Source organism: Thalassophryne amazonica, chromosome 13, assembly GCF_902500255.1.
Source record: "Thalassophryne amazonica chromosome 13, fThaAma1.1, whole genome shotgun sequence".
Lineage (NCBI taxonomy): Eukaryota > Metazoa > Chordata > Actinopteri > Batrachoidiformes > Batrachoididae > Thalassophryne > Thalassophryne amazonica.
Genome location: NC_047115.1, coordinates 45,436,165 through 45,452,001, shown reverse-complemented (window position 1 = coordinate 45,452,001; position 15,837 = coordinate 45,436,165). Strand labels below are relative to the sequence as shown.

The window sequence follows — 15,837 nt, the reverse complement described above, 5'->3', positions numbered from 1 at the left end:
ATGCCAATAACTGCTGGTAATCTCGTTCACATAAAATCCTTAGAAGATTGCCTTGCAGCAGTGAGAGGTTGGATGTCCAGAAACTTCCTACTTTTAAACTCTGATAAGACTGAAATGATGGTTCTTGGTCCAGTGAGACATCGGCATCAATTTGACCAGTTAACGCTCGCCTCGGCTCGTGTGTGATACATCACACTGAAAGTGAGGAACCTTGGGGTAATTTTTGATCCTTCGTTGTCCTTTCGCCTTCACATTAGAAATATTACTAGGATTGCTTTCTTCCACGTGCGAAATATAGCGAAGATTCGTCCCATCCTGTCTATGGCTGATGCTGAGACCCTGATCCATGCATTTATTTCTTCTAGACTGGACTACTGCAATGTTCTATTTTCTGGTTTACCACAGTCTAGCATTAGGGGTCTCCAATTGGTTCAAAACGCTGCAGCCAGACTTTTGACACGAAGCAGAAAGTTCGATCACATTACACCCATTTTGGCATCCCTTCACTGGCTTCCTGTCCCAGTGAGATCAGATTTTAAGGTTCTGCTACTAACCTATAAAATTATTCATGGCCTGGCACCCTCCTACCAAGCTGACCTAATTAAAACTTACGTACCGGCCTGGGCTTTACGTTCTCAGGGTGCAGGACTACTTTGTGTCTCTAAGGTGAATAAGAAGTCTGCGGGTCACAGAGCTTTCTCTTATCATGCCCCTGTTCTGTGGAATGATCTCCCTGCATCACTAAAACAGTCAGATTCTGTGGAGACTTTCAAGTCCAGACTTAAGACACACTTATTTTCCCTTTCATATGGCTAGCATACTGGTACAGTTTTGTTTTACGCTTTTTCTCTTTTAATTCATTTTATTAGTAATTGGAGCGGGCAGCGGCCTCAACTTTACCTAAATTATGGGTCTTTTAGTGAAGTTTAGGGCTAGTGGCCAGCGATCACCTTAGTATTTCTCTGTTTTTCTTGTTGTTTAATGCTGACAAATTATACAGTATTTCTTGTCTTTCTGATGCCTGATTCTGTTTTTTCTCTCTGTTTAAGGTGCAGCTCCATCCAGAGATGGGAGTTGTGTTCGTGTTGGCGATCCTCCTGTCTTGTGCGCCAATTGCATTTCTTGTATATTAGTACGTGAATTGTTCTGTGAATTGTTCTGTAATTTATGTTTTGTAGCATGGTCCAAGCAGAGGGTCACCCCTTTGAGTCTGGTCTGCTTGAGGTTTCTTCCTCAGAGGGAGTTTTTCCTTACCACTGTTGCTCTGGGGGTTGGTAAGGTTAGACCTTACCTGTGTGAAGCGCTTTGAGGCAACTCTGTTGTGATTTGGCGTTATATAAATGAAAATAAATTGAAATTGAAAAATTGAAATTTATAATGTCAAAGCATTAACACGTGCACTGTAAAGAGCTTTACTGTGACAGTCACAGAATCAACATGGCATGCTAATGTTAAGCAAACTTAAACAAGACTTGGACTATGTTTGTTAAAGCATTAGACAAAGACTGTGACATTTGGTGAGGAAGTGGTCTAACAACACCATGTGTCCAAAACAGATTTTGTGATGTGTGATCATAAAGAAGAGTGACCAACTGACAATGTTTAGCAAGTTGGACCTGAAGTTGGCTCATTCAACATCAACAACAAAAGAAAGTGATGGGATGGCAATACAGAGAGTTTGTAGTTTGGTCCAACAATTACTAAAGAAGCTGAGTGAAGTATTTTCTCTCTTTCTCCCTAAAGATGCTGTTTTTCTACCTAGTGCAGCAGATAACTGAAACAATCCTTCACTTGGTAGTACAAGGATCAGATTTGGTATCAATGTTCTTCATAAATCAGTGTTTGAGGGGAAAAAAGTGTTGGCCACTTAACAATCCAATATGGCGGCCAGGTACGGGTCAATGAAGAATTACACAGGGGTCAAAATATAAAAATGCTCCAATCAAATTGAAAGCTACACCACATTATGTGTCTGATCACAAAGATTCTAAAAAAGTATAGTTTGGACTATCTATGACTTAATGGAGTTATGGGGTAAAAACAGCAAGAATGGTGAAAAGGTCAACTTCAGTTTGTACAGCAGCCAAAAGTTAAAGTTGTTCCAATTTTGGTAAAAGGTGGTGCAAATTATTGGTTGAACTAATAGGATTAATAAATGGAATAGTTTTGACTGTGTTGAATGCTTGGTTTGGAAAGTAAATGTCAAACAATGTCAACATACATTAGATTCTATGGCATGTGACATATGTTACCCTGTAACATGACAAATGAGCATGACACATGGTGCAAACTATTCCATTTTAAAACATATTAACTCAACCAAGCCTCCTCCCAATGGGACGTACCCGGAACACATCTCCAGCGAGGCGTCCAGGGGGCATCCGGAAAAGATGCCCGAGCCACCTCAACTGACTCCTTTAGACATGGAGGAGCAGCGGCTTGACTCCGAGCTCCTCCCGAGTGACCGAGCTCCTCACCCTATCTCTAAGGGAGCGCCCAGCCACCCTGCGGAGGAAACTCATCTCAGCCGCTTGTACTCGCGATCTCGTTCTTTCGGTCATGAGCCAAATCTCATGAGCATAGGTGAGGATCGGAACGTAGATCGATTAGTAAATCGAGAGCTTTGCCCCCTACTCAGCTCTCTCTTCACCACGACAGTCCGATACAGCGACCGCATCACTGCAGATGCTGCACTGAGCCGTCTATCGATCTCACGCTCCATCTGTCCCTCAATCGTGAACAAGACCCCAAGATACTTAAACTCCTCCACTTGAGGCAAGGACACTGCACCGTCCTGAAGAGGGCAAAGTACCTTTTTCCGGTGGAGAACCATGGCCTCGGATTTGGAGGTGCTGATTTTCATCCCGGACGCTTCACACTCGGCTGCAAATCGCCCCAGTGCACGCTGAAGGTTCTGATTTGATGAAGTCAACAGAACCACATCTTCCGCAAACAGCAGAAACGAGATTCTGTGGCTCCCAAACCAGACCCCCATCTACACCCTGGCTGCGCCTAGAAATTCTGTCCATAAAAATAATGAACAGAACCGATGACAAAGGGCAGCCCTGGCGAAGGCCAACATGCACTGGAAACAGGTTTGACTTACTACCGCCAATGCGAACCAAGCTCCTGCTGCGGTCGTACAGGGATCGGATAGCCCTTAGCAAAGGACCCCGGACCCCATACTCCCGGAGCACTCCCCACAGGGTGCCCCGAGGGACATGGTCGAACGCCTTCTCCAGATCCACAAAGCACATGTGGACTGGTTGGGCAAACTCCCATGAACCCTCGAGCACCCCATGGAGCGTGTAGAGCTGGTCCAGTGTGCCGCGACCAGGACGAAAACCACACTGCTCCTCCTGAATCCGAGGTTCGACCATCGGTCGAATTCTTCTCTCCAGTACTCTGGAATAGACCTTACCGGGGAGGCTGAGGAGTGTGATCCCCCTATAGTTGGAACACACCCTCCGGTCCCCCTTCTTAAACAGAGGGACCACCACCCCGGTCTGCCAATCCAGAGGCACTGTCCCCGATCGCCACGCGATGTTGCAGAGGCGTGTCAGCCAAGACAGTCCCACAACATCCAGAGACTTAAGGTACTCAGGACGGATTTCATCCACCCCAGGAGCCTTCTAACCACCTCGGGGACTTCGGCCTGGGTAATGGATGAGTCCACCTCTGAGTCCCCAGTCTCTGCTTCCTCTTCGGAAGACGCAACGATGGGATTGGTGAGATCCTCGTAGTACTCCTTCCACCGCCCGACAACATCCCCAGTCAGGGTCAACAGCTCCCCACCCGCACCGTAAACAGTGCCAGACGCCTCCTGAGGCGTCGGACGGTTTGCCAGAATTTCTTCGAGGCCGACCGATAGTCCTCCTCCATAGCCTCCCCGAACTCCTCCCAGACCCGGGTTTTGCCTCTGCAACCGCACAGGCTGCAGCACGCTTGGCCTGCCGGTACCTGTCAGCTGGCTCTGGGGTCCACCTACCAACAAAGATAAGTAGGACTCCTTCTTCAGCTTGACGGCATCCCTTACTTCCGGTGTCCACCACCGGGTTCGGGGATTGCCGCAGCGACAGGCACCAGAGACCTTGCGACCACAGCTACGAGCAGCCGCATTGACAATGGAGGTGGAGAACATGGTCCACTCGGACTCCATGTCTCCAACCTCCCCCGGGATCTGGGAGAAGCTGTCCCGGAGGTGGGAGTTGAAGACCTCGCTGACAGAGGGTTAAGGCAGTCATTCCCAGCAGACCCTCACGATACGTTTGGCCTGCCAGGTCTGACCAGCTTCCTCCCCTCCCAGCGGATCCAACTCACCACCAGGTGGTGATCAGTCGACAGCTCTGCCCCTCTCTTCACCCGAGCATCCAAGACACGTGGCCGAAGGTCAGATGATACGACTACAAAGACGATCATCGACCTCCGGCTCAGGGTGTCCTGGTGCCATGTGCACTTATGGACACCCTTGTGCTCGAACATGGTGTTTGTGATGGACAAACTGTGACTACCACAGAAGTCCAACAACTGAACACCACTCAGGTTCAGATCGGGGAGGCCGTGCTTCCCGATCACCCCCCTCCAGGTCTCACTGTCGCCTCCCACGTGGGCATTGAAATCCCCCAGGAGAACAATGGAGTCCCCAGTCGGAGCGCTATCTATACCCCTCCCGGGGACTCCAGAATGGTCGGGTACTCTGCACTGCTGCTCGGCCCATAGGCCGAGACAACGGTGAGAGACTTGTCCCCGACCCGAAGGCGTAGGGACGCGACCCTCTCGTTCACCGGAGTGAACTCCAACACATGGCGACTGAGCTGGGGAGCAATAAGCAATGCGACCCCAGCTCTCCGCCTCTCCCCATGGGCAACACCAGAAAAATGAAGCGTCCAGCCCCTCTCCAGGAGTTGGGTACCAGAGCCCAAGCTGTGCGTGGAGGTGAGCCCGACTATCTCTAGTCGGTATCTCTCAACCTCCCGCACAAGCTCAGGCTCCTTCCCCCATAGCGAGGTGACATTCCACGTCCCAACATCCAGGGGCTTTGAGCATGGACCGGGCCGCCGGGCCACCCGCCTTCGACCGCCACCCAATCCTCTCTGCACCTGACCCCCATGGCCCCCTCTGCAGGTGGTGAACCCACAGGAGGGCGGGCCCACGTCGCTCTTTCGGGCTGAGCCCAGCCGGGCCCCATGGGCTAAGGCCCGACCACCAGGCACCAGGCCAGTCTCCAGGGTGGGACCCCGGCTCTGCCATACCGGGCGACGTCTCGGTACTTGATTTTTTTACTGGTCATGGAGGTTCTGAACTGCCCTTAGTCTGACACGTCACCCAGGACCTGTTTGCCTTGGGAGACCCTACAGGGAGCACAAAGCCCCCGACAACATAGCTCCTAGGATCATCCAGGTACGCAAACTCCCCCACCACGATAAGGTGGCAGCTAGAGGGGGAGTCCAGAACATTCAGTCACAGATAATCCAAACTATACCTTTTTGCAATATTTATTATCAGACAAATAATGTGTTATACTTTTCAATATGACTGGAGCATTTTAAAATTTTGACCCCTGTGTAATTCTTCACTGACTCCTACCTGACCACCATATTGGCTTATCAAGTGGCCAGGACTTTTTTCCTCAAACACTGATTTATGAAGAACATGCATGCCAACTCTGACGCTTGTACCACCAAGTGAACAATTCTGGCCAAAAATCAAACTTATCTGCTCCACAAACTGTCAACATGTGATTGAGACATAATCATCTGTTTGCAGTTTGCATTGAGCTGCCACTGCACTCGGCTCGTGTAATGTATTCAAAGGGGTAACCGATGGAGGTAAAGACTGAAACACGTTTCATTACTGAATAATTTGGACTAAAATCCTTTCTTAAACATTCGCAAATCCTGTCTGAGTACTGTCATGTAATACACAGTGCTGCAAAATTTTTGGGGGGCATTCTTCTGTTTACAACAGGAACAAGCTCCTCATCAACAATCAACTTGTATGAATATAGAGGAGCGAGGTCATGCCAAATGGGAAGCAAGTTCCTGCCTGTAAATACAGTTGCATAAAAAAAAGTTTCTTCACATTTACTGTGATGAACATGTACACGTGTACTGTATCGCTGTAGGCCTGTTCTCCGCGCTATTAGACACTTTTAATAACATTTTTGTCTACTCAGTGTTGAAACAAAGAGGTTTCTTTTGAGGCATTTAACTTGTACCATAGATTTCATTGTGTAGCTGTGTAGCTCTTGATGGTGTTAAAGTAATGCAATACTCGACTAATCATCCTGAGTGAGAAATTATACCCCCCCCCCCCCCCCCCCCCCCCAAAAAAACATCTAATAATTACGCCTAGGGTGAAAAAAATCTAGAACTGATACATATCTAATACAGTGAGGAAAATAAGTATTTGAACACTGCGATTTTGCAAGTTCTCCCACTTAGAAATCATGGAGGGGTCTGACATTTTGATCTTAGGTGCATGTCCACTATGAGAGACATAATCTAAAAAAAAAGAAAACAAAAAGAAAAAAAAAAAAAAATCCGGAAATCACAATGTATGATTTTTTGATAATTTATTTGTATGTTACTGCTGCAAGTATTTGAACACCTGTGCAAATCAATGTTAATATTTGGTACAGTAGCCTTTGTTTGCAATTTCAGAGGTCAAATGTTTCCTGTAGTTTTTCACCAGGTTTGCACACACTGCAGCAGGGATTTTGGTCCACTCCTTCATACAGATCTTCTCTAGATCTTTCAGGTTTGGAGTTTCAGCTCCCTCCAAATATTTTCTATTGAGTTCAGGTCTGGAGACTGGCCAGGCCACTCCAGGACCTTGAAATACTTCTTACGGAGTCCCTCCTTAGTTGCCCTGGCTGTGTGTTTGGGGTCATTACATGCTGGAAGACCCAGCCATGACCCATCTTCAATGTTCTTACTGAGGGAAGGAGGTTGTTTGCCAAAATCTCGCAATACATGACCCCATCCATCCTCCCTTCAATATGGTGCAGTCGTCCTGTCCCCTTTGCAGAAGAGCACCCCCAGAGTATAATGTTTCCACCCCCATGCTTCACGGTTGGGATGGTTTTCTTGGGGTTGTTCTCATCCTCTAAACATGGTAAGTGGAGTTGATTCCAAAAAGCTCTATTCTGGTCTCATCTGACCACATGACCTTCTCCCATGCCTCCTCTGGATCATCCAGATGGTCACTGGTGAACTTCAAACGGGCCTGGACATGTGCTGGCTTGAGCAGGGGGGCCTTGCTGCCCTGCAGGATTTTAAACCATGACAGCATCATGTGTTACTAATGTAATCTTTGTGACTGTGGTCCCAGCTCTCTTCAGGTCATTGACCAGGTCCTCCTGTGTAGTTCTGAGCTTTCTCAGAATCATCCTTACCCCACAAAGTGAGATCTTGCATGGAATCCCAGACGGAGGGAGATTGACAGTCATCTTGTGTTTCTTCCACTTTCTAATAAATAATCATAACAGTTGTTGTCTTCTACTAAGCTGCTTGCCTGTTGTCCTGTAGTCCATCCCAGCCTTGTGCAGGTCTACAGTTTTGTTCCTGGTGTCCTTAGACAGCTCTTTGGTCTTCTTAAAGAAAAATTAACAGGTCTGTGAGAGCCAGAATTCTTGCTGGTTGGTAGGTGTTCAAATACTTATTTGCAGCAGCAACATACAAATAAATTATTTAAAAAATCATACATTGTGATTTCCGGATTTTTTTTTAGATTATGTCTCTCACAGCGGACATGCATCTAAGATGAAAATTTCAGACCCCTCCATGATTTCTAAGTGGGAGAACTTGCAAAATCGCAGGGTGTTCAAATACTTATTTTCCGCTTGGTTTCAGTGCAGAAGGTTCCGAGTTCAAATCCCACCCCTGCCACATTTCTCCATGTAATGTGGAGTTGCATCAGGAAGGACATCTTGCATAAAACCTGTGCCAATTCAACATGCAGATCCACCTTGGATTTGCTGTGGCGACCCCGAGTGCAAACAAGGGAGCAGCCAAAGGGACTTGCTTTTTATATTAAATAAATATAAACATGTAGAAAGTATGTCCACTTTTACATGTGGGGAGAAAATATTTTTAGTGATAAAACTACATATATTCTTTTAAGTAGTCCTAAAAGCACAATAGATCATTTAGTGTTAAAAGATGTCAGCTGTGGTCACGTGGACTTGACTGTTTTGTACTGACAAGAGTGATTGTGTAGCTCAAACACTTTTCTTTAAATCCATGCAACTGAAATCACCATTGGCTGTGCTGTGATAATTGCCCCTTTCACATGTTTGATCGCCCTTATACTTTGAAAAATTTCATAGGGATTTACTTCTGGTGTGAGAGTGCATATGTGAATGGCAATTCAACAAGAACACACTGTAGTTCTACGTTGCCTTATGCCAAGGGGAGGATATCTTAGCTCCATGCCAGTTAAACTGGTTTTGACTTGGGCAAATGTTTTTACAGCGGCTGGAGTGCTAAGACTGTCACCAAATCCAGGATTCAACATGCAAATTTAAATGTCATTTGGGATTCAGTGCCTTGCTCACACAAAGAGGAGTAAACCTGACTTGATCCCTGACCTTTGGGTTGGCGTACAACCCACTGCGCCTTGTCAATTTAAGGCAGTGAAATCGTAAATCGCTTTGAATACGTGTTCTCAGCAGCAAAGGCGCTATAGAAATGCGGTTCTTTTTGAACAGAGACAGGTCTGGTGAGGATATGAATCACAGAATAATTCAGCATGTCAGTCAAACGTGACTTGCTCCTGAAGTCTCTGTGGACTGCCTTTGCAGCACAAAGGAACATCACTTTATTTTACATAATTTTACTGAAAGTAGTCCAACTATTACATTTCACTTTCAGCTAGTCCTGAAAATCTAATTTCAGTGAGGATCTTATCTATGGCTCTACCGTGCACGTAAAAACCTATCGTTTATGCTTACATATTACGAGACACATGGATGTTTCTGTGTAGGCTCTCAGTTGTCCAGGTGGTTTCCATAGTAGAAGTTCTGTCTTGACTCTTGTAGAGAAGAATAAGAATCATCATTCTTCTCTACAAGAGTCAAGACAGAAGTCAGACCACCAGAGCAAGAATTTTAGCTGAGGAAGCTTCTGCGATTTGAAGCGAAACGTCTTCGCGTCAACCAACCCAGTCCAGTTGAAGATTCAAGCTTCTCTACTATGAGACACATGGAGTAACTAATTGCAGAAGTTAGCTAGTCTCCGGTTAGCAATGCATTTTTCTTTTCATGTGTTTATGTGACATTTGACAACTTCTCCAAACTGTCATTGCTGCCATCTGCCTACTACATCCGTGTGGGGGTGTGTGTGCGTGTATGTGTGTGGGGACGGGGGGGGGGGGGGGTTCCTGACCCATCAGCCTGTGTAGGAAGCTGCAGCCAGACGGATGCCAAAGAACAACAGAGGGCGCCATGAAGGGAGGGAGAGCAAACAAGAGAGGGAGGGAGCACTAAGGGAACTGCATTTACTGCAGAAAAGCAGGTGCAAAGGAAAGTCAATGAAATAAAAAGATTTAAAAAATTAAGCAAAGGCTGCTAAAAAGAATGTTTTACAAAGGGTTAGCGTTAGTATATTTATATAGAGTTCTATATGGTATCAAAGATTTTTTTTTTTTTTTGTATGCCTTTGACAAAACTGGCCTAAAGTCTACCTAAACATTGATAGTAAGCATTGGAAAAGGAAGTACAGCACTATAAATGATGACTGTTTAAATGATTTTATACCCCTTGAAACAAGCATCCACTTTCTCCTCACTTCCCTGGCTCTGAACAAACAAAGTTCTCCATCTGGAGGCTTCATGACAGGGACGGAAGCTCCCTCTCACCACTGTTGTGTTTCCCCATTGTGAGCAAGGTCGTGCTCGGGTGACTGACAACTGATGATTTTACTTCCCCCAGTGAAGGCACTGTAAATGTTTCACTGGCTCCCCAAAGCCTTTGGAACAGCTAGCTGCAGTAGTGTGTGCACACAGTCTGAGAAAGGCCTCTGCTCATTTTTTGCTGTGCAAACACTGCCTGCCTTCTCAACTTCATATAGCATAATGACATATAAACATGTGCCAACACGAGCAAAGCTTCAATGAATGAAACATACGCCAGACATATACAGAAAGAAAAACAGATGATCTAATACACAGCTATTCATAGCACTCCTGCAACACTCAAGGAACAAATATTCTGTTCTAAAAAAAAAATCTTCTCTGCAAGCCAGTTAGTGGTCAAGCACATTTGCTGGTGAAAAATATACAGACTTTAACCTTGAACTCAACTTTTTAATGTAATGCATCAGCTATATTGGATTGCAGCTGCACTTTTGCATAGGAATACAAAGTTGTGGTTTGTTCGAGCCAAGTTGGCAAAGAAACAGAAGAGCAGTGCTGCTGAGAATTCCTCTGGCAGACTGACGAGTGATTGTCGTGTACTTACTGGAAGGAGACCTTGTGTTAAATACTGGGCTATGGCAGCGTTACTCCAGTCATATCATGAAGGAACACACTGAACTCACACTGACTTTCACAGTACACATTTTCCCTCTTCAAGGAGGCTATGCTGTTTATTTATTGATCATGATGAAACCTGGATAAAAGGTTGAGCCCGGAACAGAACCCAATCAATTTGGAGCTGTGTTGGATGAAAAATGTTGACGTATATGCATTAGGGTTGGGCAATGTCCACTTAATTGGAAAGTCACAATGTCTAAACATTGCAATGGAATTGAGAGCTCACAGGTGTACTCTGTACATACTTTATTTTCAACACTTTATGTCTAGTAATAACTTAAATGATAAATTAATTACTATTTGTTTATCATTCCTAATTGCTGCCCCCCCTCCAAAATGAACAACAACAACAACAAAAAACAAAGACAATTAGATGCCAATTGTGTACTACAATGGGCACTGGGGCGCCCTTAGCTGAGCCAAGCAGCATAATACCTCCTGTGGTACACCCCGTCTGAACACGCTCAAACTACCCACCTCATTTCAGAATGAGCACAGCTTGTAACGGCCCAGCTTGTAACTCTTCTTGATGTCTTAGGTTAATTTTTTGTGAGTGGCATGAAAATTTGACAGTTGTGCATTGCTGTAGTCACCAGAACGCTCTGAGCCTTTTTAAAACCCTGTTAACTCAACTAATAATTTGCATCACTTTTTACCAAAATTGGAGCATCTTTAACGTTTGACCCCTGTACAAACGGAAACTGACCTTCGTCACCATTCCTGCTGTTTTTATCCCATAACATTCAGTCAAATATATTCCAAACTATACCTTTTTGGAATCTTTATGATCAGGTAAATAATGTCGTAATAGTTTTCTATATGATTGGAGCATCTTTGACCCCTGTGTAATTCTTCAATTGACCCCTACCTGACCGCCGATTGAAAATCCAAATCTCCAGTCGTTTTTTTCAAAAGAGGAATGTCTAAGGAGTATTTGTGCCGAATTTGATGCGTGTATCACCATTTGCAGGATTCCGCTCTAAATATTTTCTCAACTGCTGCACTAAACCTCCTCTGCTACACTCCATTCAATGCCCATCCAGCTGTTTGCGCTGAAGCAGTTACATCACACTCAAGTTTTATGGATTGCAGGTTCAATTTATGATTACAAGTATCATTTGTTAATAAGGCTTAACACAATTTTCAATTAGTCTCATTACAATCATTGCAACATAGCACGCCAGGAAAGAAATTACTTGCCAAATGGCACCACAATATCTAGAGACAAACGTAACTACAACAGCCAAGTTTGTAACCGAATAAAACCGGGGGTTGGTGTTTCTGCCATAATGTGCTCAGTAAATAGTTCAATCAAAGCTCCCCCTGAGCACAAAAGCACATAAATATCTATATTTTGCTTTTATATTTTATCTATGATGACAACTTAAATATGGCACTAGTTCAACCATGCTGAATTAAAAAAGTCTTGTTATGAATGGCACAAAGGAAACATTTACTCTTTACTTACTTACAACTTACAACCAGGCGCAGCTCACTGCTGTGCAATAAATGTTGGAAGAAATTTAGTGTGTTCACATTCATATTACAGCCGCATGCCATCAAAAATGTTGTAAACTCCATTAAGTAATTACATTCTCAAGACTTGGTGGTGTTAGTAATCACTGCTGACTTCAACACTGAAATACAGTTGTATGCAAAAGTTTGGGCACCCCTGATCATTTTCATGATTTTCCTTTATAAATCATTGGTTGTCTGGATCAGAAATTTCAGATAAATATATCATATAACAGACGAACACACTGATATTTGAGAAGTGAAATGAAGTTTCTAGTATTTACAGAATGTGTAATAATTATTGCAGCAAAGTAGAATTTGTGTGTGTGTGTGTGTGTGTGTGTGTGTGTGTGTGTAGGGGGGGGCACCACATATGTACATGGTTACAATTACCGTATTTTCTAGACTGTAAGTAGCACTGCAGTATTACTCACATTTATTTTTGAAACATGGTAGTACTGCTTCATGCAACAAAAAGCAAAATTAATTTAATCAACACATTATTTATTTACAATACAAACACTGCATTAGCAACTATAAGCTAATGGACTAATTAATGTTACTGTTCCAAGCACAAAAACCTCAGAGTACACTGCTTATTATGCCCACTGAACAGAATGTCACAGGTGGGGTAAATGTGCAATGTAATTCAACATCTGAAAACTTGGCACATTATTTATTTATAACGTGAACACCACAATACCAAGCAGAAGGTAATAGATGAGTTAATACTTTTATTCAAGAGCATGGTCTTTCAGTTTGAAAGCATGATTTATTAAAACCCCTCATTCTCAAGGAACCAGAATGTCTCATTCAAATTATCTCCGTCTTCTTGTTTTATGGCAGTTGGTATCAACCTTAGTGGTGCAGTACCGCCAGCTTCTGCTCTGTACTGTGAATCACAGCACCTTATTCAGTATGCAGAAGCGGCATGTCACAAAGGTATCATCTTGTGGTCACTCGGTACTTTAACATTTCCCATAATCCCCCTGCGCTTCCCAGAATGCACCAGAGTGCCAGCACAGTTCCGGTGTTCCAAAGCCATGTAAACAATGGCAAAGCGAGGATGTGGATGGCGCAGATTCAGCGACTTCACAAGTGATTATGATGATGACGCGTTCCCTCAAGTTGAGAGAGTTATCTAGAAGAGGTGTAGCACCTGTGATGAACTTCTGCTGTGCCCCGATGTTGTCTTGCTGTCCATACTTCACAAGATGTGTTTACATTGTGCCTAGGGATGGGACTGATTCAATCCCAGATCGGTATCGGAAAATACCGATCCAACCTGCGACATTTTCCGATACCAGAGAAAAGCCACTGTGAATCCTCTCAACTGCTGTTGTTTCAACTGATGTTGTCTCTGCTTGTTTACTGCTGAGCAGGAGGAGGAGAGGGGGAGGTTTTTGAAGCCGGGCTGTTTGAGAGAGCTCTCTTCTGCAGTGTTCTAGCGGCAAATTTCTGCTCAGCTCTCGGCTTCAAATTGTCTGTTTGTTGAGCACAGATTTTCCAAAAAATTAACTAAATTGTTGCTGAAAATGTGTGCTAAAAAGACAGCCGCTTCACTGTCCCGAGGCTGTACAACACCAGCTCAGCATGCAGCCGAGAGATTCTGTCCGCTGAAAGGGGAAAAAGTCTCCATTAAAATCCTGTAAGTGAGCATCGCTGATGATACATTTATTTTACAGTTGAAAGGCTTCATGTTTCCAAAACGTTCAGAGGCGAGAGAGAGAGAGAGCGAGAGAGAGCGAGTGAGCAAGAGACAGAAAGAGAGGGAGAGAGAGTGCTGTCTTTTCTCTTTAAATCTATAAAATAAGGCTATAAATGTCTATAAAAAAAATAAAAGTACTTAATTCTTTTACCAAAACATCAAATCTAGGCTTTCATCTTAGATACACCTTCTGGCAAATTGTAGCTCAACTTTCAGGTCTCCTTTTTCAGAAAATCCTCATATAAAATCAACAATAATAATAATATTAAAGCAAACAGAGCTCTGCTATCGGATCGGAAAAGTATCTGTATCAGCAGATATCTAAATTCAGGTATCGGAATCGGATCGGAAGTGAAAAATTGTGGATCGGTGCATCCCTAATCACATGTCCACTTCCCACCGCATTGTCACTTTTTCTTTGCATTTTCACTTTGTTTGCTGTGTAATTTGCCCAGAAACTCAGAGAAAAGACCATGTTTCTGATGGGGACAGATGAGGGATCAGCAGATATCCAAATTCAGGTATCGGGATCAGATCGGAAGTGAAAAATTGTGGATCGGTGCATCCCTAATTGTACCATAAACCGTAACTCTGCTGAAACTGACCTCTCGCGTGAGTCACGGATCGTGAGACAGCGAATACATGATAATGCAGTAGTTTTTCTACATACAATTCTCCTTGGAAAATTAGTCACAGGACCTCCAAAATGAGTAAAAAGACTATGACATAGTACATAAAATATGGTACATAACATATATAGACATTTAAGAAAAATTTATTGCACAGGTACTTTTAATTTTTATAGACATCTCTTTGACTTGTAAATGGATTGCATTTATATAGCGCTTTTCCATCTGCATCAGACGCTCAAAGCGCTTTACAAATAATGCCTCACATTCACCCCGATGTGAGGGTGCTGCCATACAAGGCGCTCACTACACACTGGGAGCAATAGGGGATTAAAGACCTTGCCCAAGGACCCATAGCGATTTTCCAGTCAGGCTGGGATTTGAATCGAGGATCTTCTGGTCTCAAGCCCAACGCCTTAACCACTAGAAAATCACCTCCCGACTTGTGTTGTAATGACATCAAATGCAGACAGCCACACGGGGAAAGGCCGACATTTTGGCTTCAGTTTTCTGGAGCTCTCCTATTGTAAACCTTTATTTACATTATTATACTGATCCAAATGAAAGTCGTTTGGTACACTGTATGATCCAGAAACCAGAAGGAAAGATTCAGTCATTGTTTCTTATTTTAAATTACGTACAGTATGCGTGGTATGCAAACACTAACCTGTGGAGACAGGGCAGTGGAAGGCTGGCTGAACAGTGTGGAGTGGGCTGCTGACCGTATGCCATGTGCTTTCCTGACAGTCTGATGGGGAAAAGGAGCAGACAGTACCTCCTGCAAAGGGGAAAAACACAGATATAAACTTCAAGTTGAGAGCATACAAATGTCACAACTGGAGCACCAAAATCACTAACTAAAAATGAAACCTCAAAGCAGCTACATCATCATGAGTTACAGTAGAGGCCTTTATGGGTTAAAAGTTTGGAACTGAACCAAAATGGATCCAGAGAAGGCCTATCTGAACCCAGACACAAATAAATGATTTCTATGCTGTACCAACAGAGCCAGCAAGAAGATGTGAAGCCTTACAGATGCAGAGGATTTAAACAGCGCCTCATGATCTCAGTGAAAGTCCAACAGTGATGATTTTATGGACACATCACAACCACACATTGCATTTGGAAAAATGCAATGACTCACGCTGCCATCTAAATCCACACCTGTCCCCATCGCTATAATAAATGAACTGACACAGACTAGGACTGCACAATACACAGTTTCAGTATCCCCCATCAAATGGTGTGCATGTGGGGTGTGCAATATCAAGATAAATCAAATCAAACATGTCACAACTTTTTTTCTTTTAGCTTGATTTAAATAAATATCCACCTCCCATGGTTCTCAGCTTCCATGAATAATCTATAAGTAAAATCTGTCTGACATAACATAATTTACACCAATTTAAGCGTGCTTGCATACACAGAGGTTTTGTCAATTTAGGTTTCATT

At 43.9% G+C, this 15,837-nt stretch overlaps 1 protein-coding gene across 1 annotated transcript in view; it reads right to left on the bottom strand.

The window, feature by feature from the left end:
- mcu (mitochondrial calcium uniporter) overlaps window positions 1-15,837 on the bottom strand; it is a 199,670-nt gene that overhangs the window by 73,402 nt on the left and 110,431 nt on the right. The window contains exon 2 of the mRNA XM_034184314.1: window positions 15,053-15,163. Coding sequence (XP_034040205.1) covers window positions 15,053-15,163 — 111 coding nt within the window. The remainder of the gene's footprint in view (window positions 1-15,052; window positions 15,164-15,837) is intronic.